Source organism: Muntiacus reevesi, chromosome X (genome assembly GCF_963930625.1).
Source record: "Muntiacus reevesi chromosome X, mMunRee1.1, whole genome shotgun sequence".
Lineage (NCBI taxonomy): Eukaryota > Metazoa > Chordata > Mammalia > Artiodactyla > Cervidae > Muntiacus > Muntiacus reevesi.
This window is the reverse complement of record NC_089271.1, coordinates 148,626,139-148,647,610: the sequence shown is the minus strand read 5'-3', so window position 1 is coordinate 148,647,610 and position 21,472 is coordinate 148,626,139. Positions and strand designations below refer to the sequence as shown.

Sequence of the window (21,472 nt, the reverse complement as noted above, 5' to 3'; positions counted from 1 at the left end):
ATGAAGAGTCAGACACAACTGGGCAACTGAACTGAACTGAGAGTAATAATTGGCATAGGAGTAAACAAATCAGTCAGTGAAACAGAATAGGAAATGCAAAACTAGATTCACACTTATATACGCAATTGACTTATGAAAAAGGTGTCACAGAAGAGCAGTTTTCAACAAATGTGCTGGAAATATTTGATATCCATATGAAGAAACATTAAATTAGATCCCTAATTCATACCACGCTCAAAAATCCACTCACAGTGGGTTCCAAGTCTAAATATAAATTTAAACCATAAATCTCTTAGAAAGAAAAAATAAGAGAATATCTCAACAATGTCAGGGTAAGAAAAGAAAGAGAATTGATATCAAGATACAAAAATAATTAACTATGAAAATTTTAAATAAATTTCACTACATTAAAATTACAAGCTTATTCTCCTCAAGAGATAACAAAAAGGGAATGAAAAATTAACCAGAGAAGGAAAAATTAACCACAGAAGGAAAGATGTTTACAGCACAAAAGACCATCAAAGACTTGCATCAAGAAAATATAGAGTACTCCTTTGAATCAATAAGAAAAAAATTAGATTACTCAATAGAAAAATTGGCAAAATATAAGAAAAAAAAAACCAGGATTGTGTAGGTACCACAAAAGAGATCCAAATGGCTACTACCCAAAAAGATGCTTAATTAACCTCATTATTAACCAGGAAATGGAAAACAAAACCACACACACTGCTATCTAACCACTAGAATGGCCCCAAATGCAAAAACACAATCAATATCAAGTGTCTATGAAGATTTGGAGCAAATGGAAGTCTCATACATTGCTGATGAAAATGGAAAATGATACAACCACTTGGGAAACCAGTGTAGTAGTATCTGCCTGGGCTTCCCAGGTGGCACTAATGGTAAAGAACTCACCTGCCAATGCAGGAGACATAAGAGACACAGGTTCAATCCCTGGTTTAGGAAGATCCCCTGGAGGAGGAAATGGCAACCCACTCCAGTGTTCTTGTCTGGGAAATCCCATGGACAGAGGAGTGTGGCGGGCTACAGTCCAGGGGACTGCAAAAAGAGTCAGATATGATTTGGAGACTAAACAACAACAGTATCTACCAAAGCTGAACATATGCATACCAGCAATTCCACTCCTAGATATGTGCCCAACAAAAATGCATATATATGTTTACCAAAAGACGTGTATTTGAAGATTCACAGCAGGACTATGTATAAGCACCAAAAATTACAAACAACTCCAGTGCCCATGATTGTGTTATATTTACAGAATGGAATACTATACAACAATACACATGAACAAACTGTAACTACACACAGTGTAGATGAATCACAACTATAATGCTCAGTAAAAGAAGCCAGAAACTAAAGAATGTATGCAATATGATTCCATTTGCATACTTCAAAAACAGGCAAAGATAAACGATATGCTTTAGATATGTAGACATAATTGGTACAATTATGAACAAAATGAAAGAATTATAAACATCAGAATGGGGTTTACCTTTAGTGGGAACAGAAAGGATGTGATTGGAAAGGCAGATAACAGTGAGTCTTCTGGGCTTCTGGCAAAGTTCTTGATCTTGGTAGTGGTTGCATTTTTGTACCAAAAGCATTTATATTTCATGCACTTTAAGTTCACAATTTTAAGAATTTTTAAAAAGTAAAGAAAAGTGGCCCAAGGACTGAACACTGAGGTTCTCATATTTAGAATATATTTATAAACCCTACATCCATTCAACATTCAACATATATTTTCTTTTCTTTTTTTCCATTTATTTTTATTAGTTGGAGGCTAATTACAATATTGTAGTGGTTTTTGTCATACATTGACATGAATCAGTCATGGATTTACACGTATTCCCCATCCCAATCCCCCCTCCCACCTCCCTCTCCACCCGATTCCTCTGGGTTCTGAGCACCTACTATGTGCCAGGCATGTGTTCCAGTGACTGAGAGTACACCAGTGGACAAAACAGACAAACCCCCCTGCTTTCATGGATCTCACATACTACAGAAGCCTGAAAAGAGTATGTGAAGGGGGACAGAGTGACTAACTATGGAACATGTTACTTAGATGTCAAGTAAGACGAGGACATAACAAAACTGACTACTGTGATAAGCCACTTGCATGTGTAAGGGCTTCCATCGTGGCTCAGACAGTACAGAACCCACCTGCAATGCAGGTGACTCAGGTTTGATCCCTGGGTCAGGAAGATCCCCTGAAGAACAAAATGGCAACCCACTCCAGTATTCTTGCCTAGAGAATTCCATGGACAGAGGAGACTGGCAAGCTACAGTCCATGGGGTTGCAAAGTGTCAGACATGACTGAGTGACTAACACACATTGCAAGATTTGGATACCACCTAAATATGGATGATCTTCATCCAGACCCCTTTTCTGGACTCCTGATCTCTGTGTATTTGCCAGTATAAATCATATGTATCCAAACTGTATACCCCAACCTACCCCTCTAGGGTTCTCCAGCTCAATGAATTGCATCACCATCCATTCATTTGCCCAAATCAGAAACCTAGAAGTTATCTTTAGTCCCTCTTTATCCCTTCCCCTCCCCATGACACTTCCAATTTTTCCTCTGATTTTTTTTCACCAGGTCTCAGAATGGAGGAGTCCCTCAGTTCAAAAAGGTGGTATTCGAGGAATTTACTGATGGCTCCTTTACTCAAGCCGTATACCGTGGACAACTGAATGAACACCTGGGACTCTTGGGACCATACATAAGAGCAGAAGTGGAAGACAATATCATGGTAAGTTGAGGACAATGGAATTACAAGAAAAATGATCCATATATGTTTTTTTAAATTTCTGATTATAAAAACACTGCTTTCACACTTTCTAAAAGGTTTAAAGTATAGAAGATAAGAAAATTGAAAAATAACCCCATAATTATCATTTTTCTGTATGTTCTTATGTTTCTCTTATGTATTCTCTTTATGTATTAAAAATTATACAATTCATCATTCTACTTCTTTTAAAAATAAATATCATAAACATTTCTTATGTTATTAAAACACTACATATGTTTTTCAGGTGAAAGAATATTAGCTCATTATATGATTTTATGGTTTATTTAAATGTTTTTCTTTGAACAACCTTTTAGATAGTTTCTTTTTTTTCACTGTTTAAGTAATGATGTTATCACAACTCTTTCCCCAGGATAAAATTCCAGAAGTGAAATGTACAGGAACATTTTTAAGACTTTCTCTAACAAATTCTCTGTTAATGTTCTTTGCATAGTTGAAATTTTTGGAGTGAATGCTTTTCTTGTTAATTTGTATTACCATATATATTATAAATCATTGATATATTAATGATCATTGGTCATTTTAGTGAATAGTATTTTTCCAAGTTTATTTCCTTTTAATTTTATATATATTATGTCTGACCCCGTGGACTGCAGCCTGCCAGGCTCCTCTGTCCATGGGATTCTCCAGGCAAGAATACTGGAATGGGTTGCCATGCCCTCCTTTAGGGGATCTTCCTAACCAAAGGATCAAACCCATGTCTCCCACATTGCAGGCAGATTCTTTACTCTCTGAGCCACCAGGGAAGCCCAATTTTATATATAGTGATTTTTAAAATAAAATGTTTGAAGTTTTAGGTAGTAACCCATAAATCTTTCCTTTATGACATTTTGATAGCTTTTATGTTTATAAAAATCCTTCCCTATACAGAGATTTATTTTCTTAAAATCACCTGTACTTTCTTCAACTTTCTTTTACAGTTTAATTTCTTAACATTTAGCTTTTTAATCCAACAATAATTCCTGTAGACTAGAATTTGCTTTGGTGCACTGTATGAGCCAAAGATCAAGGTAGTATTATTTTTTTCTAGAAACAGTCATCCATTGTCCCAACTGACTGTTTACAGGAAGGATATAGAAGGATCTAAAATTATAGGATTGTGAGTGAATTTTTTCTGACTTGAATTTTATTTTACTTTCCATACGTCCCATGAAAATGTATAACTTTTTAATTTGAAAAAAAAGTCTTGTATACAGAGCATATGTAATACATATATAATACAAATACATATGTAATACATATGCAATATAAATCCTGGAATTTGTCATGAAGAACTTTAAGAGCATCAGTTCCTGGGGTTATGGTCCCTTAAAACCCCTATGGTCATATTTTCTCTTTTACTTTAGAATTTAAGGATTTAGCAATTTTCTCCTTTGTAACTGTGAGTTCATGTCTTAAAGACTGTGGAAATGAAAAATGTCTCAGTTTCTTTCACAGATCTTTAGATTTGGGTTCTAATAACATACCGATTCCTCCAAGCATTGAAAACCTGGATAACACCCCCTAAATAGGCATTGCTATTCATGAAGTCATGTCGTGAAGTTGCTCAGTTGTGTCCAACTCTTTGTAACTCCATGGACTGTCACCTACCAGACTCTTCAGGTGACAGTCTATGTAGGCGACAGTCCATGGAGTTTTTCAAGCAAGAGTACTAGAGTGGGTTGCCATTTCCTTCTCCAGGGGATCTTCCCAACCCAGGGATCAAACCTGGGTCCACTGCTGCCGGAGCCTGCCGGCAAACGAACTGGGCGAGAACGCAATTACCAGAGTACCTAGGAAAAATAAGACTCAGAAAGAGAAAGATGGGGTTGAGAGGGACGGAGTCTGCTTGCATCTGACTCCGCCAACTTTATTGGAAAATACCACGCCTATATATACGCTAACAGGAGTTACTAAGAATAGATCGAGGGTTTGCATATGTGCAGAGCTACAGATGTTTTAAATTCCCACACTCAAGATCAGTAAAGCATTAATTACCCTAGCGCCCAACATGATTAAGATCAATAGAACATTAGATAGAAAACAGGCTTCATCAATAGAACATCTAGATGGAAAACAGGTTTCGAGCATGATGAGTTTATCAGCACCAGAAAAACAGGCAAAAGGTCACCGGTGTTTTTTCCCTGAAGGAGATAAATGCCAGTCTGTACTTTAACAAGAAGGGGTGGCAGGACAAAGAGAGACCACCCTTTGTTCTCTCTTAGAGCCGTAAGGGGCCTGTACGTTCAGGCCGGCTCCCTGCACACTGCATTGCAGGCAGACGCTTTACCATCTGAGCCACAGGGAAGTCGGCATTGCTATTAGGGATCTAAAAACTTTACAAGATCCTAAAACATAATACTTGCCTTTTTTTCTCTTGCTCTGCAGGTAACTTTCAAAAACCAGGCCTCTCGTTCCTACTCCTTCTATTCTAGCCTTATTTCTTATAGTGGAGATCAGAGACAAGGAGCAGAACCTCGAAAAAAGTTTGTCAAGCCTAATGAAACCCAAAGCTACTTTTGGAAAGTGCAGCACCATATGGCACCCACCAAAGATGAGTTTGACTGCAAAGCCTGGGCTTACTTTTCTGACGTTGATCTGGTAAGCAGGGCTCCTTTGTGCTGGTCCTTTCCTGCTTTGAAAGAAAGGGTCTCAGAACTTCCCTGGCAGTCTCATGGTTAAGACTCTGTGCCTCCACTGCAGGGGACACAGTTTCAATCCCTGGTCAGGAACTGAGATCCCACATGCCCTGAGGTGCAGCCAAAAAGTAAAGTGTTAAAAAAAAAAAAAAAAGAACAGGTCTTCGTGTCAGCTGCTAAGAAGTGTGGTATTTATCCCCAGCATAATGGGAAGTTTTCAATAGGGGAGGTGTCAGCATATTTATGTTTTAGACATATCACCCAGGAATCCACTAAAGAGGAAGAACTGTCCTGTGGGAAGCTGCGGAATGGGGTGGGGGTCATAAAAGCTGATGAGAAATCCCCTCTGGTTCCTAAGTGAGAGAATTAATGTTCACGCCTAGAACTAGTGTCTTTCCTTTCAGGAAAAAGATGTGCACTCAGGCTTGATTGGCCCCATTCTGATCTGCCGCGCAGACACACTAAGTGCTGCTCATGGGAGACAAGTGACAGTACAGGAATTCGCTCTGTTTTTCACCATTTTTGATGAAACCAAGAGCTGGTACTTTGCTGAAAACATGGCAAGGAACTGCGGGGCGCCCTGCCATGTCCAGCTGGATGACCCTACTTTTCAAGAAAAGTATCGCTTCCATGGTAAACTGTCCACACACAAATCTCATTTGCCGTGAAGTGAGCCTGGAGCTTGAGGCTGGGATGTTGTACAATTTGAGAGTATATGGATGAGAGTGCAGTCTTCCTAGGAATCCATCCTCTTGGCTGGAATGGAGGGAAAGACCCTGGCACAATAGACGTTAACAGCTTTCTCTGTGTTCTTTCTCCAGCAATCAATGGCTATGTGATGGATACACTCCCTGGCTTAGTCATGGCTCAGCATCAAAGGATTAGGTGGTATCTGCTCAGCATGGGCAGCAATGAAAATATCCACTCCATTCATTTCAGTGGCCACGTGTTCACTGTGCGAAAAACAGAGGAGTATAAAATGGCAGTCTACAATCTCTACCCAGGTACAAACCAGTTTGTGCTCTGTCTTCAACTTCCAGTGCTTGCTGAGGAGCTCCTTTCAAGGTCTAGGCCCTGGGGATATGTCCCTTTAACAAAGCAGAGAGATCATAAAGAACTTAGCAAACGAACATGATCATTTCAAATACAGATAATGTGCTATAAAGGAAACAGAGCAGAATCAATGGACAATTGATGTCCCAGCACTTTCCTAGGAAAAGATGATTTTTCTCCCAATTCGAATCCCACAGGGCACCAATAGTGATTGGTTCCAGTCACTAATTGGAATCACCAATGAGTGATTCCCAAAGAGTAATTGGTTTATGTATGAAGACCATATTTTGATTAAACACTGCTCCCACTGTTGATCAAAACAGAATATCATCTTAGTTCTCCAATGTTCCTTTAAAACAGGTTCTGAACTTCCCTGGTGATCCAGTGGCTAGGTCTCAGTGCTTCTACTCCAGGGTGCACAGTTTCAATCAGGGAACTAAACTCCCATATACCTCACAGTGCAGGCAAAAAAGAAGGAAGAAAAAAAACAGGTTTAATAGTGGAAGTAAACTTCTGTTTCTGTGTAAAAATTCTGATAAGCTCAGTGACTTTTCTTGCTGGCTCTTAAGTATGAACAGACCTGCAGTCACTTCACATCACAAAGAAAATTCAAGTCAGACATCATAACGTCCACTTCAACACATTAATCAAAAAAAAAATTTCCCCTTTTTTCTTGGCTGTGCCACACACCATGCTGGATCTTAGTTCCCTGACCAGAGATGGAACCTCTGCCCCATGAAATGGAAGCATGGATTCGTAACAAGTGGACTGCTGCAGAAATTCCATTCTTCATCAAAATTCTGAATTTCCTTTTATAAGGTTTTATTCTAGATTTTCAGCAAGAGGCACCTCCTTCTGGATTTCATGACAAGTGCTCTGCTTTGGCACTCAGCGGGCCCTTTCGCTCTGTAATCATGCATTTCATTCTTAAGCTTTAGGGGATTTTTCTCCTTATCATTTCTCTGATTGCCACCCCCCACCTTTGTTTTCTTTCCTTGCAGAACTTTCATTAGAAAAGTCTTGGACTTCTTCATCTTCTATGACTCAGTTTCCCTCATTTCCTACTGTTTGCTTGCCTTTTTGCATTATGTCCTTAGGTTTCTCTTCCAGATCACTAATTTAGCCTTTAGCTTCAGAACTTGATTTTAACTTCAGTATCTGCTTCTTATGCTTATTATGCTTCCCCCTCCAACCCTGGCTGGTTGCGGCTTTGAATTGTAGCATGGAGTGGGGAGAGGTAAGGGATAGCACCATTGTCTGCACCTGGCAGATATTTAAAGTGAAAGTGAAAAGCCAAAGTGCAAGTCGCTCAGTCATGTCCGACTCTTTGTGACCCCATGGACTATATAGTACATGGGATTCTCCAGGCCAGAATACTGGAATGGGTAGCCTTTCCCTTCTCCAGGGGATCTTCCCAACCCAGGGATCGAACCCAGGTCTCCTGCATTGCAGGCGGATTCTTTTCCAGCTGAGCCACCAGGAAAGCCCAAGAAGACTGGAGTGACTAGCCAAACCCTTCTCCAGCGGATCTTCCCAACCCAGGAATCGAACCGGAGTCTCCTGCATTGCAGGCGGATTCTTTACCAACTGAGCTCTCAGGGAAGCCCGGCAGATATTTAAAGAGGACTCTTTTCTGGTGGGGTACTTACAGGGGCTCTGCAGAAACTCCTTTGGAGGACCCTCTTACATGAAATCCTCTTGACTTGTTTGGTTCCACCTTTATTCTGGAATGTCACTTGTCACTCAGCCCTCAGCCCCTCAGCCTTCACCTTCAGCTTCTTGCTCCTGGGGTTACTTTACTCATCAAGGCAGGGAGCCCACATCGTGTCGAAATCCACCTCTGGCTCTGCCAAGCCTTGAGAGTGCAGGCCAGTCCTAATGCAGTAGCTTTCTCCCACCTCCACCCCCGAAGCGTCTGGGTACCCTTTCTCTCCTGTTCCCCAGGGTCAGAACTTCACATCCAGTGTCTCCAGCCTCAGGGGTTACATCACAGGCACTTTGGGTCAAAGAGTGGTGCAACTGAATTGGCTAGATCTCCTCTGATGTTCTGCATAAGCTGATGTATCTTATGCCCATTTTGGTGAAAGGAAGTCACTTTTCTGCCTTCTGGTTTTGCTAAGGTGTCTTTGAGACGGTGGAAATGCTACCATCCAAGGTTGGGACATGGCGAATAGAATGTCTTATTGGCGAGCACCTACAAGCTGGGATGAGCACTCTCTTCCTGGTGTACAGCAAGGGTGAGTGGCACTGGGCACTTGACCACTTTCCACCTCCCTTGAAGGGTGGCCTTTGCCAAGAACTACATACAAGCTCACTACCAAATTTACCAAATCTAAAATGAATATTGCGGGCAGAAATCAGAGTCCTCAGAGGAGGGCGGATCTGCTTGATTCTTTGAACGCTTTAACACTGAAGTCCCAAGAGCTCCAGGAGCAAATTTTGAAGCTTAATTTTGGTTCTGTTACAAAGTGTAACTCTCAAATATCATCTGGAAGAAGCTGAGTTTTAATCCTCAACATGAAGAGAAACACTGGTCTACTTATGTATGAACCCTAGTTTTCAGTTCAGTTTAGTCGCTCAGTCGTGTCTGACTCTTTGTGACCCCGTGGACTGAAGCACGCCAGGCCTCCCTGTCCATCACCAACTCCCGGAGTTTACTCAAACTCATGTCCATTGAGTCGGTGATGCCATCCAGCCATCTCATCCTCGGTCGTCCCCTTCTCCTCCCACCTTCAATCTTTCCCAGCATCAGGGTCTTTTCCAGTGAGTCAGTTCTTCGCCTCAAGTGGTCAAAGGATTGGACTTTCAGCTTCAACATCAGTCCTTCCAATGAGCACCCAGGACTGATCTCCTTTAGGATGGACTGGTTGGATCTCCTTGCAGTCCAAGGGACTCTCAAGAGTCTTCTCCAACACCATAATTCAAAAGCATCAATTCTTTAGCGCTCAGCTTTCTTTATAGTCTAACTCTCACATCCATACATGACCACTGGAAAATCCATAGCCTTGACTAGACGGACCTTTGTTGGCAAAGTAATGTCTTTGCTTTACTCAGTTGCAAAATCTGAGTAGGTCTAGTGCCTTCCTGTTGGAACTAATTAAATGAGATAGTACAATAAAAATCTTGCATCCAGTCCTTGCCATGTACTAAAAAATATGAGCATTTCTTGGTGTTCTCATTGACCTGCATTTGTGAAGTTCTATTTCTGCACTTCTAATGATTGTGCTCCCCTGGTTTGATTTCAGAGTGTCAAATTCCACTGGGAATGGCTTCTGGACGTATTAGAGATTTTCAGATTACAGCTTCAGGACAATATGGTAAACAGTATTCCTTTCTCTCAAAGCACTGAGCTGATTATATGTTTTTTTATTTCTGTTGGAAAGATTCAGATAAACAATCCATCTTCATGCTTCTATAAATTCTACTCCATAGGTGCCTCTCAATCTATTTTCTCTTCTCACCCAAGTAATGCCTCTGCCTCTTTAAATGTCCTGCCTGCCTTTCACGTGGCTTCCCTTCAATCCATTCTCCTCACTGTAGCAAGAAGCTGCATTTTCCTCAAACTGTAGCCCACAGGTCACATTCAGTTCATCACCTGATTATGTATGGCCTTCAAGCTAAGAATTCTTTTTCTATTCTTAAATGATTAGGGAAAAAACAAAAGAAGAATAATATTTCATGACATGTGAAAATTATATGAAATTCTAATTCAAGTGTTCATAAAGAAGCCACATTTGTTCATTTACAACTATCTGTGGGCACTTTCACTGTGTGTGTGTGTGTTAGTTGCTCAGTCATGTCCAACTTTCTGCAGCCCCATGGACTGTAGCCTGCCAGGCTCCTCTGTCTATGGGATTCTTCAGGCAAGAATACTGGAGTGGATTGCCATGCCCTTCTCCAGAGGACCTTCCCCACCCAGGGATTGAACCCTGGTCTCCTGCATTGCAGGCAGATTCTGTACCATTTGAGGTACAGGGAAGTCTCTGTAGCTTTCACTCTATAACAGCATTTATATGTCACAACACCAGATGATAAAGGCTAAATTATTTACAGAAAAAAAGTTTGCCAAACTCCATTTTAGAGGGGTAAAAAACATTTGAAAAAGATATTTGAGAGTTATATACCAAAATAGTACTATTTTTCTCTGGGTGGATGATGTTTTATACTTCTTTTATTTTTTTAACTTATGTTTTCTTTTTATTTCTAATTTTTCTCCAGTGAACATAGATTATGTAATAGAGAAATAATATTAATTGATGGTACTGGTGACACATTAATATTAGCTAACTACAGGTACAAACAATCAACAAACTTACTAAAGTTTAGAAAATAAAATAGACAAGAAGGACAAGCCAAACACTTCAGTAGTCATTGATTCTACTCTGCTTTATACCTTTGTCTTCACAGCTAGGATTAGCCTTTCTCAAGAGAGTAATTTTATCCCTACGTGTTCAGGACCAACCCAGCTGAATCTAATCTCTCTTCCCTTTCTCGAGCAAAGGACAGTGGGCCCCAAAGCTGGCCAGACTTCATTATTCTGGATCAATCAATGCCTGGAGCACCAAGGATCCCTCTCCTTGGATCAAGGTTAGAAAATGCATTGCATTCCATCACATCACACATTCCTTTGGCAAGCTCAATGCCTTTTATACCTCTTTCCTGCCTAAGTCATTTTCATCAAATCCCAAGTAATAGATGAGGAAAGAACTGAAGAACAGAGTGGCTTATGATTTGTACCAAAAGAGTCAGGACTGAAAGACTCAGGAATAGAACTGAGTGCACTGTGTTTTGTTTTTCAATTACTTTTGCTGCACTGGGTCTTCATTGTGCAGTTTTTTCTCTAATTGTGGCAAGCAGGAGCTGCTCTCTAGTTGCGTGCAAGTTTCTCACTGTGGTGGCTTCTCTTGTGGCAGAGCACCGACTTCAGTAGTTTTGGTTCCCAGGCTTTAAAGCACAAGCCTCAGTAGTTATGGCTCATGGGCTTAGCTGTCCTGAGGCAGGTGGGATCTTCAAGGATCAGGGATCAAACATATGTCCCTGACCTGGCAGGCAGAGTCTACCACTGCGCCAGCAGGGAAGTCCTACACTGTGTTTTTAATCTTTCTACTGGGATTAGAATCTCTGAATATTTTTCTATAACATCGAATTTACCACCTCCAAAGACCGCATATTCTCTTTTTAGATGTCTTCAATTGCCTAGGTATCCTTGAGTCCTCCAATTCCTTCATGGTAACACAAAAACAAATGGCTCAATCCCCGGTCCCACAACACAAGAAAATGTGGCTTCTTCCTTTTCTAAAAAAGCTGTCTTCTTCACAAATTCTACACCTTCTACACAGAGTAGTAAGAAACACCTGATAAAGTTAGGCCAAATCTGGTCAACCAACTTGGAGTCATTACTGAAAGTGTCCTTAGGTTAACTCAATTTTTTTTTTCAGTGACTCAGTCTTTGATTTTTTTTTTCCTTCCCCATGTCCTCTGGAGCAGCGCTGGCCAACAGAAATATCATGTGAACCACAAATGCAAACCACATGTGTAATTTTCTGTTTTCTAATAGCTGCATTAAAATAGGAACATGTTAAATTCATTTTAATAATACATCTTCTCGGGAATTCCCTGGTGATCCAGTAGTTAGGACTGAGTGCTTTCACTGCCAAGGGCCCAAGTTCAATCCCTGGTCAGTGAATTAAAATCCTGCAGGCCATGTGGCTCTGCCAAAAAAAATTGTAATTTTCTTTAATCCAACATATCCAAAAATGTTATGTCAACCTGTAAGCAGTCAGGACTAATGTTCAAACACACCACCTTCCTTTCACACCCTTCTCCTTCTCTGTGTAAGTTCCATGAGGGAAGGGCTTTTTTTATTGTTCATGACTCTGTTGCTAGTACCCAGAACAGTGCTTGTGCTCAGTCACTCAGTCGTATCTGACCCTTTGTGACCCTATGGACTGTAGCCTCTGTCTACAGTGACCCTATGGACAGTCTCCTCTGTCCACAGAATTCTCCAGGCAAGAATACTGGAGTGGGTTGCCATTTCCTTCTCCTAGAAGAGTGCTTGACATATAACAAATGCTAAAAATATATTCTTTGATGAATGAATGAATGAATGATGTATAGATAGAGCTTAGAGTCAACTGAGAAAGACTGTCATTAAGTACAAGAGTCCAGACCAGTCTTAGCTGAGTGTGCCAGGCATCTGCGAGAAATTAGGGTACCAACTGATATTAAAATTCCTGTAATGCTTATGTGACCCATGCCCCCTTCTTTCAGACCCAACCATTCCTTACTAGTAAGGATCGATATTCCATCAGATCCCATGTTAGGTGCCGGGGCTAGAGAGACTGTAAAACCTAACATATTACATGTTTAGTATGCGCCAGCAGTGAACTCAGCACATTACATGTATTAACTCTGTAATCCTTCTGGTAACATTTTGAGATAAATACCATTATTACCTTCACTGTACAGAACAAGAAATTGAGACACAAAGAGGTTAGGTGATTCAGACAGGCTTATTGCCTTCAGGATCTCAGTCTAACGAGGAAGGCAAAAAGCAAAAAAAAAGTTTACAGTGCGGTGCAATAATTTACTATAATGAAATTAGATACAAAGTGGACTGGAAGCAGAAAAGAAGCCACCCAAAAGTTCTCTGCATGAGTCAGGAAAGGGTAACCAGGAGAAAGAGTTTCTGCACTAACACTTGCAGGAGGGACAGTAATTTAGCACTGACAGTGATGGTGGGAGGGGGGTAGTCTGGGGACAGAGAAGGCAAGTGGCTTTGTCCAGCCAGAAGCTGGTGTGTCAGGGAGACACCTGCTATGGGGTCCAGGTGTGCAGCACTAAGGATGTGTGTAGAGAAAAGTGGGGCTAAGTGATTCCAAAGTGACTTCCTTTGTCAGGACGTGGCCTGAGGACTCAGTGAACACATTTCCTGTCATTGATTCCACAGCTTCCCACACATCTACATTTCCACACTGGTTTCTGTTGCATTTGCACCTCCAAGGGAATACTGGGCTTCTATCGAGGTAGATTCTTCTTAAGCAGAGAAATCATTTCAGAATACGGCACATACCTCTATGTAAAATCAAGTGTTGCTTTCATTGGTAGGTGGATCTGTTGGTGCCGATGATTATTCACAGCATCCTGACTCAGGGTGCCCGGCAGAAGTTCTCCAGCCTGTACATCTCTCAGTTTATCATCATGTACAGCCTCGATGGACAGCGGTGGCAGGGTTATCGGGGGAACTCCACCGGGACCTTAATGGTATGTAATTAGTCCTTTTCAAGAGAATGCTTGAATCTTTTGAGGAGCTTTTGACAGATTTCAGCAATCTGAAATGGAACAAACACTCACAGTTTCTAGAAACTTCAGTTCAGTCACTCAGTCGTGTCTGACTCTTTGCGACCCCATGAACCACAGCACACCAGGCCTCCCTGTCCATCACCAACTCCCAGAGTTAACCTAAACTCATGTCCATTGAGTCATTGATGCCATCCAACCATCTCATCCTCTGTTGTCCCCTTCTTCTCCCACCTTCAATCTTTCTCAGCATCAGGGTCTTTTCAAATGAGTCAGCTCTTCATGTCAGGTGGCCAAAGTATTGGAGTTTCAGCTTCAACATCTTAGCCCCCCTAAAAAACATTTTCCACTCATGGGCAATAGAGTGATGATGGACCTATGGACAAAAAGGTAGCATGAAGGATCTCTTATGTAGCCCTAGGAAACAGACACTCCAAATGAATTCCAGGACTATGTTGCTAATATAGTCAAGGAAGACAGGTATAATTCCTTACTTGGGGAGAAGATTGAATGTTGAGTAACCCATGACATGTGGTGACATCACAATTTCTCAGGTTGTCATCAGTGATACAATAGGATGAATTTCAGGTAAGGAAGGAAGGCATTGGGAATTTAGTAGCATTTGGTTGCTATGGCAACCAGTTTAGCATCATCTGACAGTAGAGTGACCTGTCTTCTTTTCATTTCTGGGCTTCCCAGGTGGCTCAGTGGTAAAGAACCTGCCTGCAATGCAGGAGATGCAGGAAACTTGGGTTCAATCCCGGGGTGGGAAGACCCCCTGGAGAAGAAAATGGCAACCCACTCTAGTATTCTTGCCTGGGAAATCCCATGGACAGAGGAGCCTGGCGGGCTCCAGTTCACAGGGTTGCAGAGTTGGACACAACTGAGTATGCATCTTCTTTTTCAGCATACATAGGGGAAAAAGAAATTAAATGTTATGAATATATACAAAGAACATCCATGAACATATATATATTTATAATCTTGATGGAATAATGGAGTTCTGGAGGAGTCTTCCATGTCCTGGGGTTATAGGCAGATACTTGGACTTTATACCAAACCTAGGAGCAGAGCATGTGAATTGCAGAGTTGCAGTCACAACTAAATGGTCAGCCCTGGTATGGTTGTTATGCTAAGGTAACGGCACTGGTGGAAACGGGTGGAACTCTGAGACCTGGGGCAGACATGCATAGGCTGTGAACCACAAACCTCTAAATTGCCCTAAACCTTCTCTGCTGAAGGAGGCGACCTTTCCCCAGTCTCTGAAGCAGTCATCCCTGCTGTGCACACAAGTCTTTCAGTTGTTCCACCTGGAATAGTTGCCTTCCAACCTAGTGACTAGTCTCCTTAGGCCACTAAGTGTTTGGCCACTAACAAAAGCCAGATGAGTCATGGAAAAATGACAGATCATCACAAATTTAGTCAGGTGGTGATAAAAAAAATCACAACTCTAAGTGTGGTATCTCCTCTGGAGTACATTAACACAGCACTAGGTACCTGATATGGAACCACAGACCTGGAAGATGCTTTCTTCTTCATTCACACTGACAACCAAAGTCAGAATAGATTTGCATTTACGAAGTGGGAACAAGAGTGTGAACTTTATGGTTGATGCCTCAAAGCGATGCCAGATCCTTTGTTCCTTATCATAATATAGACCCTGAAAGTGAAGTAAAAGTCACTCAGTTGTGTACGACTCTTTGTAACCCCATGGTCGCATGAAATTCTCTAGGCCAGAATACTGGAGTAGATAGCCTTTCCCTTCTCCAGGGGATCTTCCCAACCCAGGGATCGAACCCAGGTCTCCCGCATTGCAGGTGGATTCTTTACCAGCTGAGCCACAAGGGAAGTCCAATATAGACCCTAGGAACCCCAAATATCTTGACATCCCACAGAACACCATACTGCTCCATTACATGGAAGACATTATGCTGACTTCCATGTCAGACTCTTGTGACCCCATGGACTATAGCCCACCAGGTTCCTCTGTCCATGGGATTCTCCAGGTAAGAATATTGGAGTGGGTTGCCATTTCCTTCTCCAGGGGATTGTGCTAACAGGTCCTGGTAAACAGAAAATAATACTCTAAATGTTTTTGTGATTAATATATGTATAATCAGAGATATATACACAGACACGTAAATATGTATATATTGTGTTGTCAACTAAAAGAAAAATGCACAATGTGAGAGTTGTGAGTCAAATTTTATTCAGGGTCTTACTGAGGACTATAGTCTGGGAGACAAGTCTCTCAGATAGCTCTGGGAGCTGCTCTGAAGAGGTGAGGGGAAGCTAGGTTACATGTTTTGCTGTTAAGGCATACATGTAGTCAGACATACATCTTGGTGAAATATTACTGCTACTCACAAAGAACAGATGTTTCAAGTTCATGGTTATACTGTTTTTCTGTGTATGGGAAGATGCAAAAAGCAGGGTTCATTACAATTCTTCTTGAAATGCATATTAACTACTTAAGGACCTGTCTGTCCAAAGCACAGAGCATCTTGTTATCATTTTGAATTTCCTGAAACATACAGTGTTTAAATTCTGAAACACACAAATGCCTCATCCTGTTATCCTGTTAATCTTTTCCTCTGAACACCCAGTACCCTGTCTATCACCAGCTGCAGCAGATCAGTCTTTGTAGACTTGGGTGGTGAGCAAAATGCTCTTTGTTCTTTTGTCTGCAGTTTGATAGATATGTATAGATACAGATATATTATCTTTATTATAAATGTGTGTTTCTTGCTTCTGACTTTAATGGGAATGGATCCCATATTTCACTGTTTAAAATAATGTTGTTAGTTTCAAATATTTTTTTATCACATTTAAAAACTTTCTTGCTTCTACTTTATTTGGAAAGGCTGTAGAATCTCATCACATGATTTTTCAGCATCTTGAATACGATCACATTTATTCTATTTGCTGTAAATTATACTCACATTCAATGGTGGGCTGGTGAACGTTTAACGACCAGCTCTGGGGCAAAGTGGAGGACAGTCAGGGGAAGGGGCTTTATTTGTAACATTTGCTGATTTCCATGATGTAAATATTTCCCATCACACCTGATTTCCAGCTGCTGATGCAAGGTCACTGAATGCAAACTTGGGAGCAGACAGCCACAATTGCTTCTCACAAGCTAGTCCTAGCTGGCTCCAGCACAACTCAGTGCTGCATTCCTGGGAAAACTGCCCTTAGTCATAGTATATTAGTCACTGAATGTTTAGTTGGATCGAAAAAACTGAAATATTTCCATCTCCTCTACCGAGCAAGTTTCTGGACTGGTGGTCTAGTCTAATGGCAGTAGAGATAGATGCCTTTTCAGTTCACACTAACCAGAGCTCTACCATCCCAGAGCATGCCTGATTAATTTACACATTTCAGTCTTAGTCATCTTCCTCCAGTATAATGGTTCTCAAATGTTTAAAAATCTTTGTACCATCCACATGTTCAGTCCCTCAGTCATTTGCAGCCCCATGGACTGTAGCCTGCCAGGCTCCTCTGTCCATTTTATTTTCCAGGCAAGAATACTGGAATGGGTATCCATTTCCTCCTCCAGGGGATCTTCCCCACCCAGGGATCAAACCCGAGTCTCCTGCATCTCCTGCATTGGCAGGCAGATTCTTTACCACTGTGCCACCTGGAAACCCCAGGAAACCAGGTGGAAACCACCTGGGCAACCACTCACATACAAAAAAAAATTTTTTTTCATAAGCAATGTCTCATCACAGAGGTCCCTCATAAAGGAAGTAAAAGAACCCAACACCTTTTAAAGATCATTGCTTCACTGGCCACTATTTTTAATATTTCATAATATTTTGAATGTGAATTTTGAACTGTCAATGAAAGTGTCAATGATGCAGATCTTTTCCTCTGGTTTTCAAGTTTAAAAGAACAATAATCCTGTCCTTTTAAAATATTTATCTTTGGTTGTGTTAGAAATCAGTGTTAATGTTGACATCAGGTAATGATATACAGCAAGAGAATTCTGTCAAAATCACCGAAATGTGGCCTTAGCCCAGCTCTCTGTGCTACAAAGTGTCTGAGGAAGATACATAAATGAACCAATGGCAAACAGAAAACAGTCTTTAATGTTTTCTAAAGTTAGGCTTGAATATGCAATACCAGGCTCTGTGGTAATTCCTTACCTCACTCCCTCAAAGCAAGCTTTTAAGGGCTTCGCCGGTGGCTCAATATTAAAGATCTTTAAAATATTAAAGATTTCATCCCTGGTTTGAGAAAATCATCTGTAGAAGGCAATGGCTACCCACTCCAGTATTCTTGCCTGGGAAATCCTATGGACAGAGGAGCCTGGTGGGCTAAAGTTCATGGGGCTAGAGTCCATGGGGTCACAAAGAATCAGACATGACTTAGTGACTAAACAACAAAGGAGGTTTTCCCTTGTGCCTAAATCCAAATGCTCTCACCAGGCACGCTCCATAATTCATTCCTGAGCATTCTTGTCCTAAGGACGATAAGGGAGGCAGCCAGGGCTGAGTGTCCTAAAAAAAGCAAACGCACAAGGGAGCATGCACCCTCACCACCTTGGCAATAAGTTGGACTGGGCTTTCAGGGCTTGGAAGGCACCTGCCTGGCAGCCACGTGAGAGCACAGGAGGGGTGCCTGCATCTGTCTCCAATGGGCTCCCCTATACTTGCTTAGCCACTGCTTCCACACTGCTGAAATAGAGGTACAAAAAGTACCGTAAAGTCCGACCCATTTGAGGGCACTTATCTCATACAACACTCCACATATTCCCCCTCCCCACCAAATATGCAAAAGAAAGATAGATTCCCAAACTGAGTGCTTAAATCTCACCCCAAAAGATTAGTGCTGTCTACAACTTCAGCCTAAAGGATGCATTTTCCCAAACTGAATGGCTGAGAATGAGAATATATTCTGAAGAGCTCTTGTCATCACACTCAACACTAAAGAAAATTTGAGAAAACAGTTAAGTCAGTTTTGCATGTATCATTTGGACCAGAAATCTATAGTGTTTAAAAATGGACCACCACCCTGCTTTTGGGGACCAAGGGCACAGTCTGGCATATACGTGATCACGCTAGACCAAAGAAGCATGCTGATTTTATATATCTGAGTTAAAGGAAGATTTGTAGAAGGGTCCATACTACAAGTAAAACCTGCCCGTGTGGATTACCCGGACCTCTCGGAACAACCTCAACTGAAAACTCCAGTGCACATCTGACACCTTTGCGCTGGAGCTCACCCCACCCTCACCTCTACTCCCAGGCTCACCCCGTTTGAACCGAAAACATACACTTTGAATCTAAGGACCACTTTGCAAATGATCTCTGTAGATTCATAGGCACAGAGTCCATTTCAAGTGAATGAGTCCACCTCGGATCTAAAAGGAAACTATCTAAAAGGGAACTATCTGTTTGTGCTATTCCCATTTTACAGAGGAGATCAATCTAAACCACAGGTCAGGAGTGTCAGAAAGGCTTTATCATAGATTGAGGGCTGTAGTGACAACCGCGGAGGACTGAATACAATGAATTCCACGATTCCAACGAATACTACCTATGAGGCGCATGAAACAAAGGAGGAACTGGGCGATCGCGCAGGTAGACATCGGAATATGCTAAGGAATCAGAGTCACCATGAAAAAATCATGCAGCTAGAATTCCAAGCCAGAGCTATTCAAATAAATCCTGTGTGAAACAAGGATGTGGGGAAAGGGGAGCCTTCGAAGGGGGGGAAGTGGGGTGAGGGGAGAATTGGGTGAAAGGGACCCAAGGGATTCTCAAGTTTATGCTGAAATTCCTGGTGACGTGAGCTGTGTCCTCCGATTCTATTATATGGGTTTGTTTTTTTTCTGCCACTGTTATGGAAACAATGTGACTTTAGTCAACTACATTCCGCGCCGGGATCAAGGTCTATCATGCTCCCGCAAACGCGCAGGCCAGTGCGTGAGTTTCGGGAACAGGCACATCGTAGCTGGGTTCCCGTCAGGGATTCATCAGATCCCCTGGCCCGACGGCGAGACGGTTTCCTGCAGAACGAGGTGCAGGAGGTGGTTCTGCTCGGCGCTCAGCAGGGGCCACATCTCCACCTGTAGCGACTTGACGGCCTCCGTGTCCTTCTCGTGCGTGGCCATGACCAAGGACTGCAGCAGCAGGAACAGCTCCTCGGGCAGCGGGCCGCTGCTGTCCTGCCCGTGGCCGTCGAAGGCCTCCCAGGCGTACTTCTCCAGGGTGTGCGCGTGTTCCGGCAGGAGCTTGGCGGGCGGCGGCTGCAGGAGCAGCAGCAGCAGCACGCGGGACACCTCGCAGCGGACCAGCACGTCTGTGAAGGCACCCAGCGCGGCCGGGACGGCGGTAGTCGACGGCCCAGCGCCGGGCGGGAGCGGCAGGGCGAGGGCCGCGGGGGCGGCGGGCTGCAGGGGCGGCGGCGGCTGCGGCGGGGGGTCGCCGAGCTCCCGCGCCAGGCGCTGCATGCGCGTGAAGAGCGCCAGCGCGCCGCTGTAGTCCCGCGCCAGCAGCTGGCAGGACGCGGCGTGGCCAAGCGCCTGCAAGGCAGCCAGGGGCAGCTGGGGCAGCTGCAGCTGCGCGGCGCGCTGGAAGTGGCCGGCGGCAGCGGCCGGCTGGCCCAGGTCGCGCAGGGCGGCCGCCAGCTCGAGGCAGAGCGCGGCGGCCGCGGCCGGCTGCCCGACCTCCAGGTGCAGGCGCACGGCGGCGCCCAGCGCGGCGGCGGCGGCCTGCAGGGCCTCCCCAGCAGCGGCGGGGCAGGCCAGGCGTTGGCGCGCGTCGCGCTCCTGCCACAGAAAGAGGCGCGCGGCCTCTGTCAGCGCCAGCGCCTCGCCGGGCCCGTGGAAGAGCGCCTGTTGGCAGCGCGCCACCGCCAGCTGGCACCAGGCCGCGTACGGCAGGCACTCCTGGGCGCGCAGCTCGCGGCCGAGCTGGGCGAACTGCTCGCCGGCCTCCGCCACGTTCGGCTTCCGCAGAAACCGCTTCTTGAGCTTGTTGGACACCTGACGATAGCGGGCCAGGAGATCTCCCGGTTCGGGCCCTGGGCCCGCGCCCCTGCCGCCCAGGCCGGCCGCAGAAGCAGCCATCTTCGCCGCCTCGGCGCTTCCAGGCGTGCTGACGCAACTGGGCGGCGACCGGCGACGTGCCCTGCGTCTGGCTCGAGCCCACTGCGCGACGGCGCCGGCGCGGCAGCCCAGACGCTCCCGTCGCCGGGGTGATATGCAAAAGTGCGGGCGCGGAGGTTGAGCCGTGATTGGCTGCCGGCACCGTATGCAAATAGAGGGTCCTGGCGGGGAGTTGGCCGTTGCTAGGAGACAGCTTGCTCCCGCAGGTTGCCAAACAGGGCATCTCCAGGCATCTCTAAGGGTACACGACCAAAAAGTCACCTGGTGACCCCGCGTGACCCTGATTCCGACTTTGCATACATGCGAGTTGTGTCCCGCCCACCCCAGTCCCCATCCCGCTGCAGTCTTGCGGTCTAGGCCCCTGCCCCCATGCACATCTAGGCCCTACCCCCATGGGAACCCCTGTCAAGCACACTGTCCACCATCCCTGCATCCCACGCCTCGGGGCGGTTGGTCACCTTGGCACCTTCACCCTACCACGATGTCACCCTCTCGGTCTTGAGTGTCACCACCAGGACCCCAGTCCCTCTGGGGACTTAGCCTGGCTCCTACT

General features: G+C 43.9%; 2 protein-coding genes across 5 annotated transcripts in view; one reads left to right on the top strand and one right to left on the bottom strand.

The window, feature by feature from the left end:
• Positions 1-21,472, top strand: part of F8 (coagulation factor VIII) — a 144,642-nt gene that overhangs the window by 103,397 nt on the left and 19,773 nt on the right. For 3 of the 4 annotated variants that reach the window (XM_065914954.1, XM_065914953.1, XM_065914955.1), the window contains 8 exons: positions 2,625-2,778; positions 5,203-5,415; positions 5,858-6,086; positions 6,275-6,457; positions 8,627-8,743; positions 9,752-9,823; positions 11,008-11,093; positions 13,614-13,769. In XM_065914954.1, the coding sequence (XP_065771026.1) occupies positions 2,625-2,778; positions 5,203-5,415; positions 5,858-6,086; positions 6,275-6,457; positions 8,627-8,743; positions 9,752-9,823; positions 11,008-11,093; positions 13,614-13,769 (1,210 nt within the window). Of the gene's footprint in view, positions 1-2,624; positions 2,779-5,202; positions 5,416-5,857; positions 6,087-6,274; positions 6,458-8,626; positions 8,744-9,751; positions 9,824-11,007; positions 11,094-13,613; positions 13,770-19,226; positions 19,288-21,472 lie in introns of those variants that run through there. The other variant, XM_065914956.1, reaches the window with a different exon arrangement.
• On the bottom strand, positions 15,992-20,935 carry F8A1 (coagulation factor VIII associated 1). Its single transcript, XM_065914957.1, has one exon. It carries the CDS (start codon positions 20,878-20,880, stop codon positions 19,786-19,788), a length of 1,095 nt encoding a protein of 364 aa, XP_065771029.1. The 5' UTR covers positions 20,881-20,935; the 3' UTR covers positions 15,992-19,785.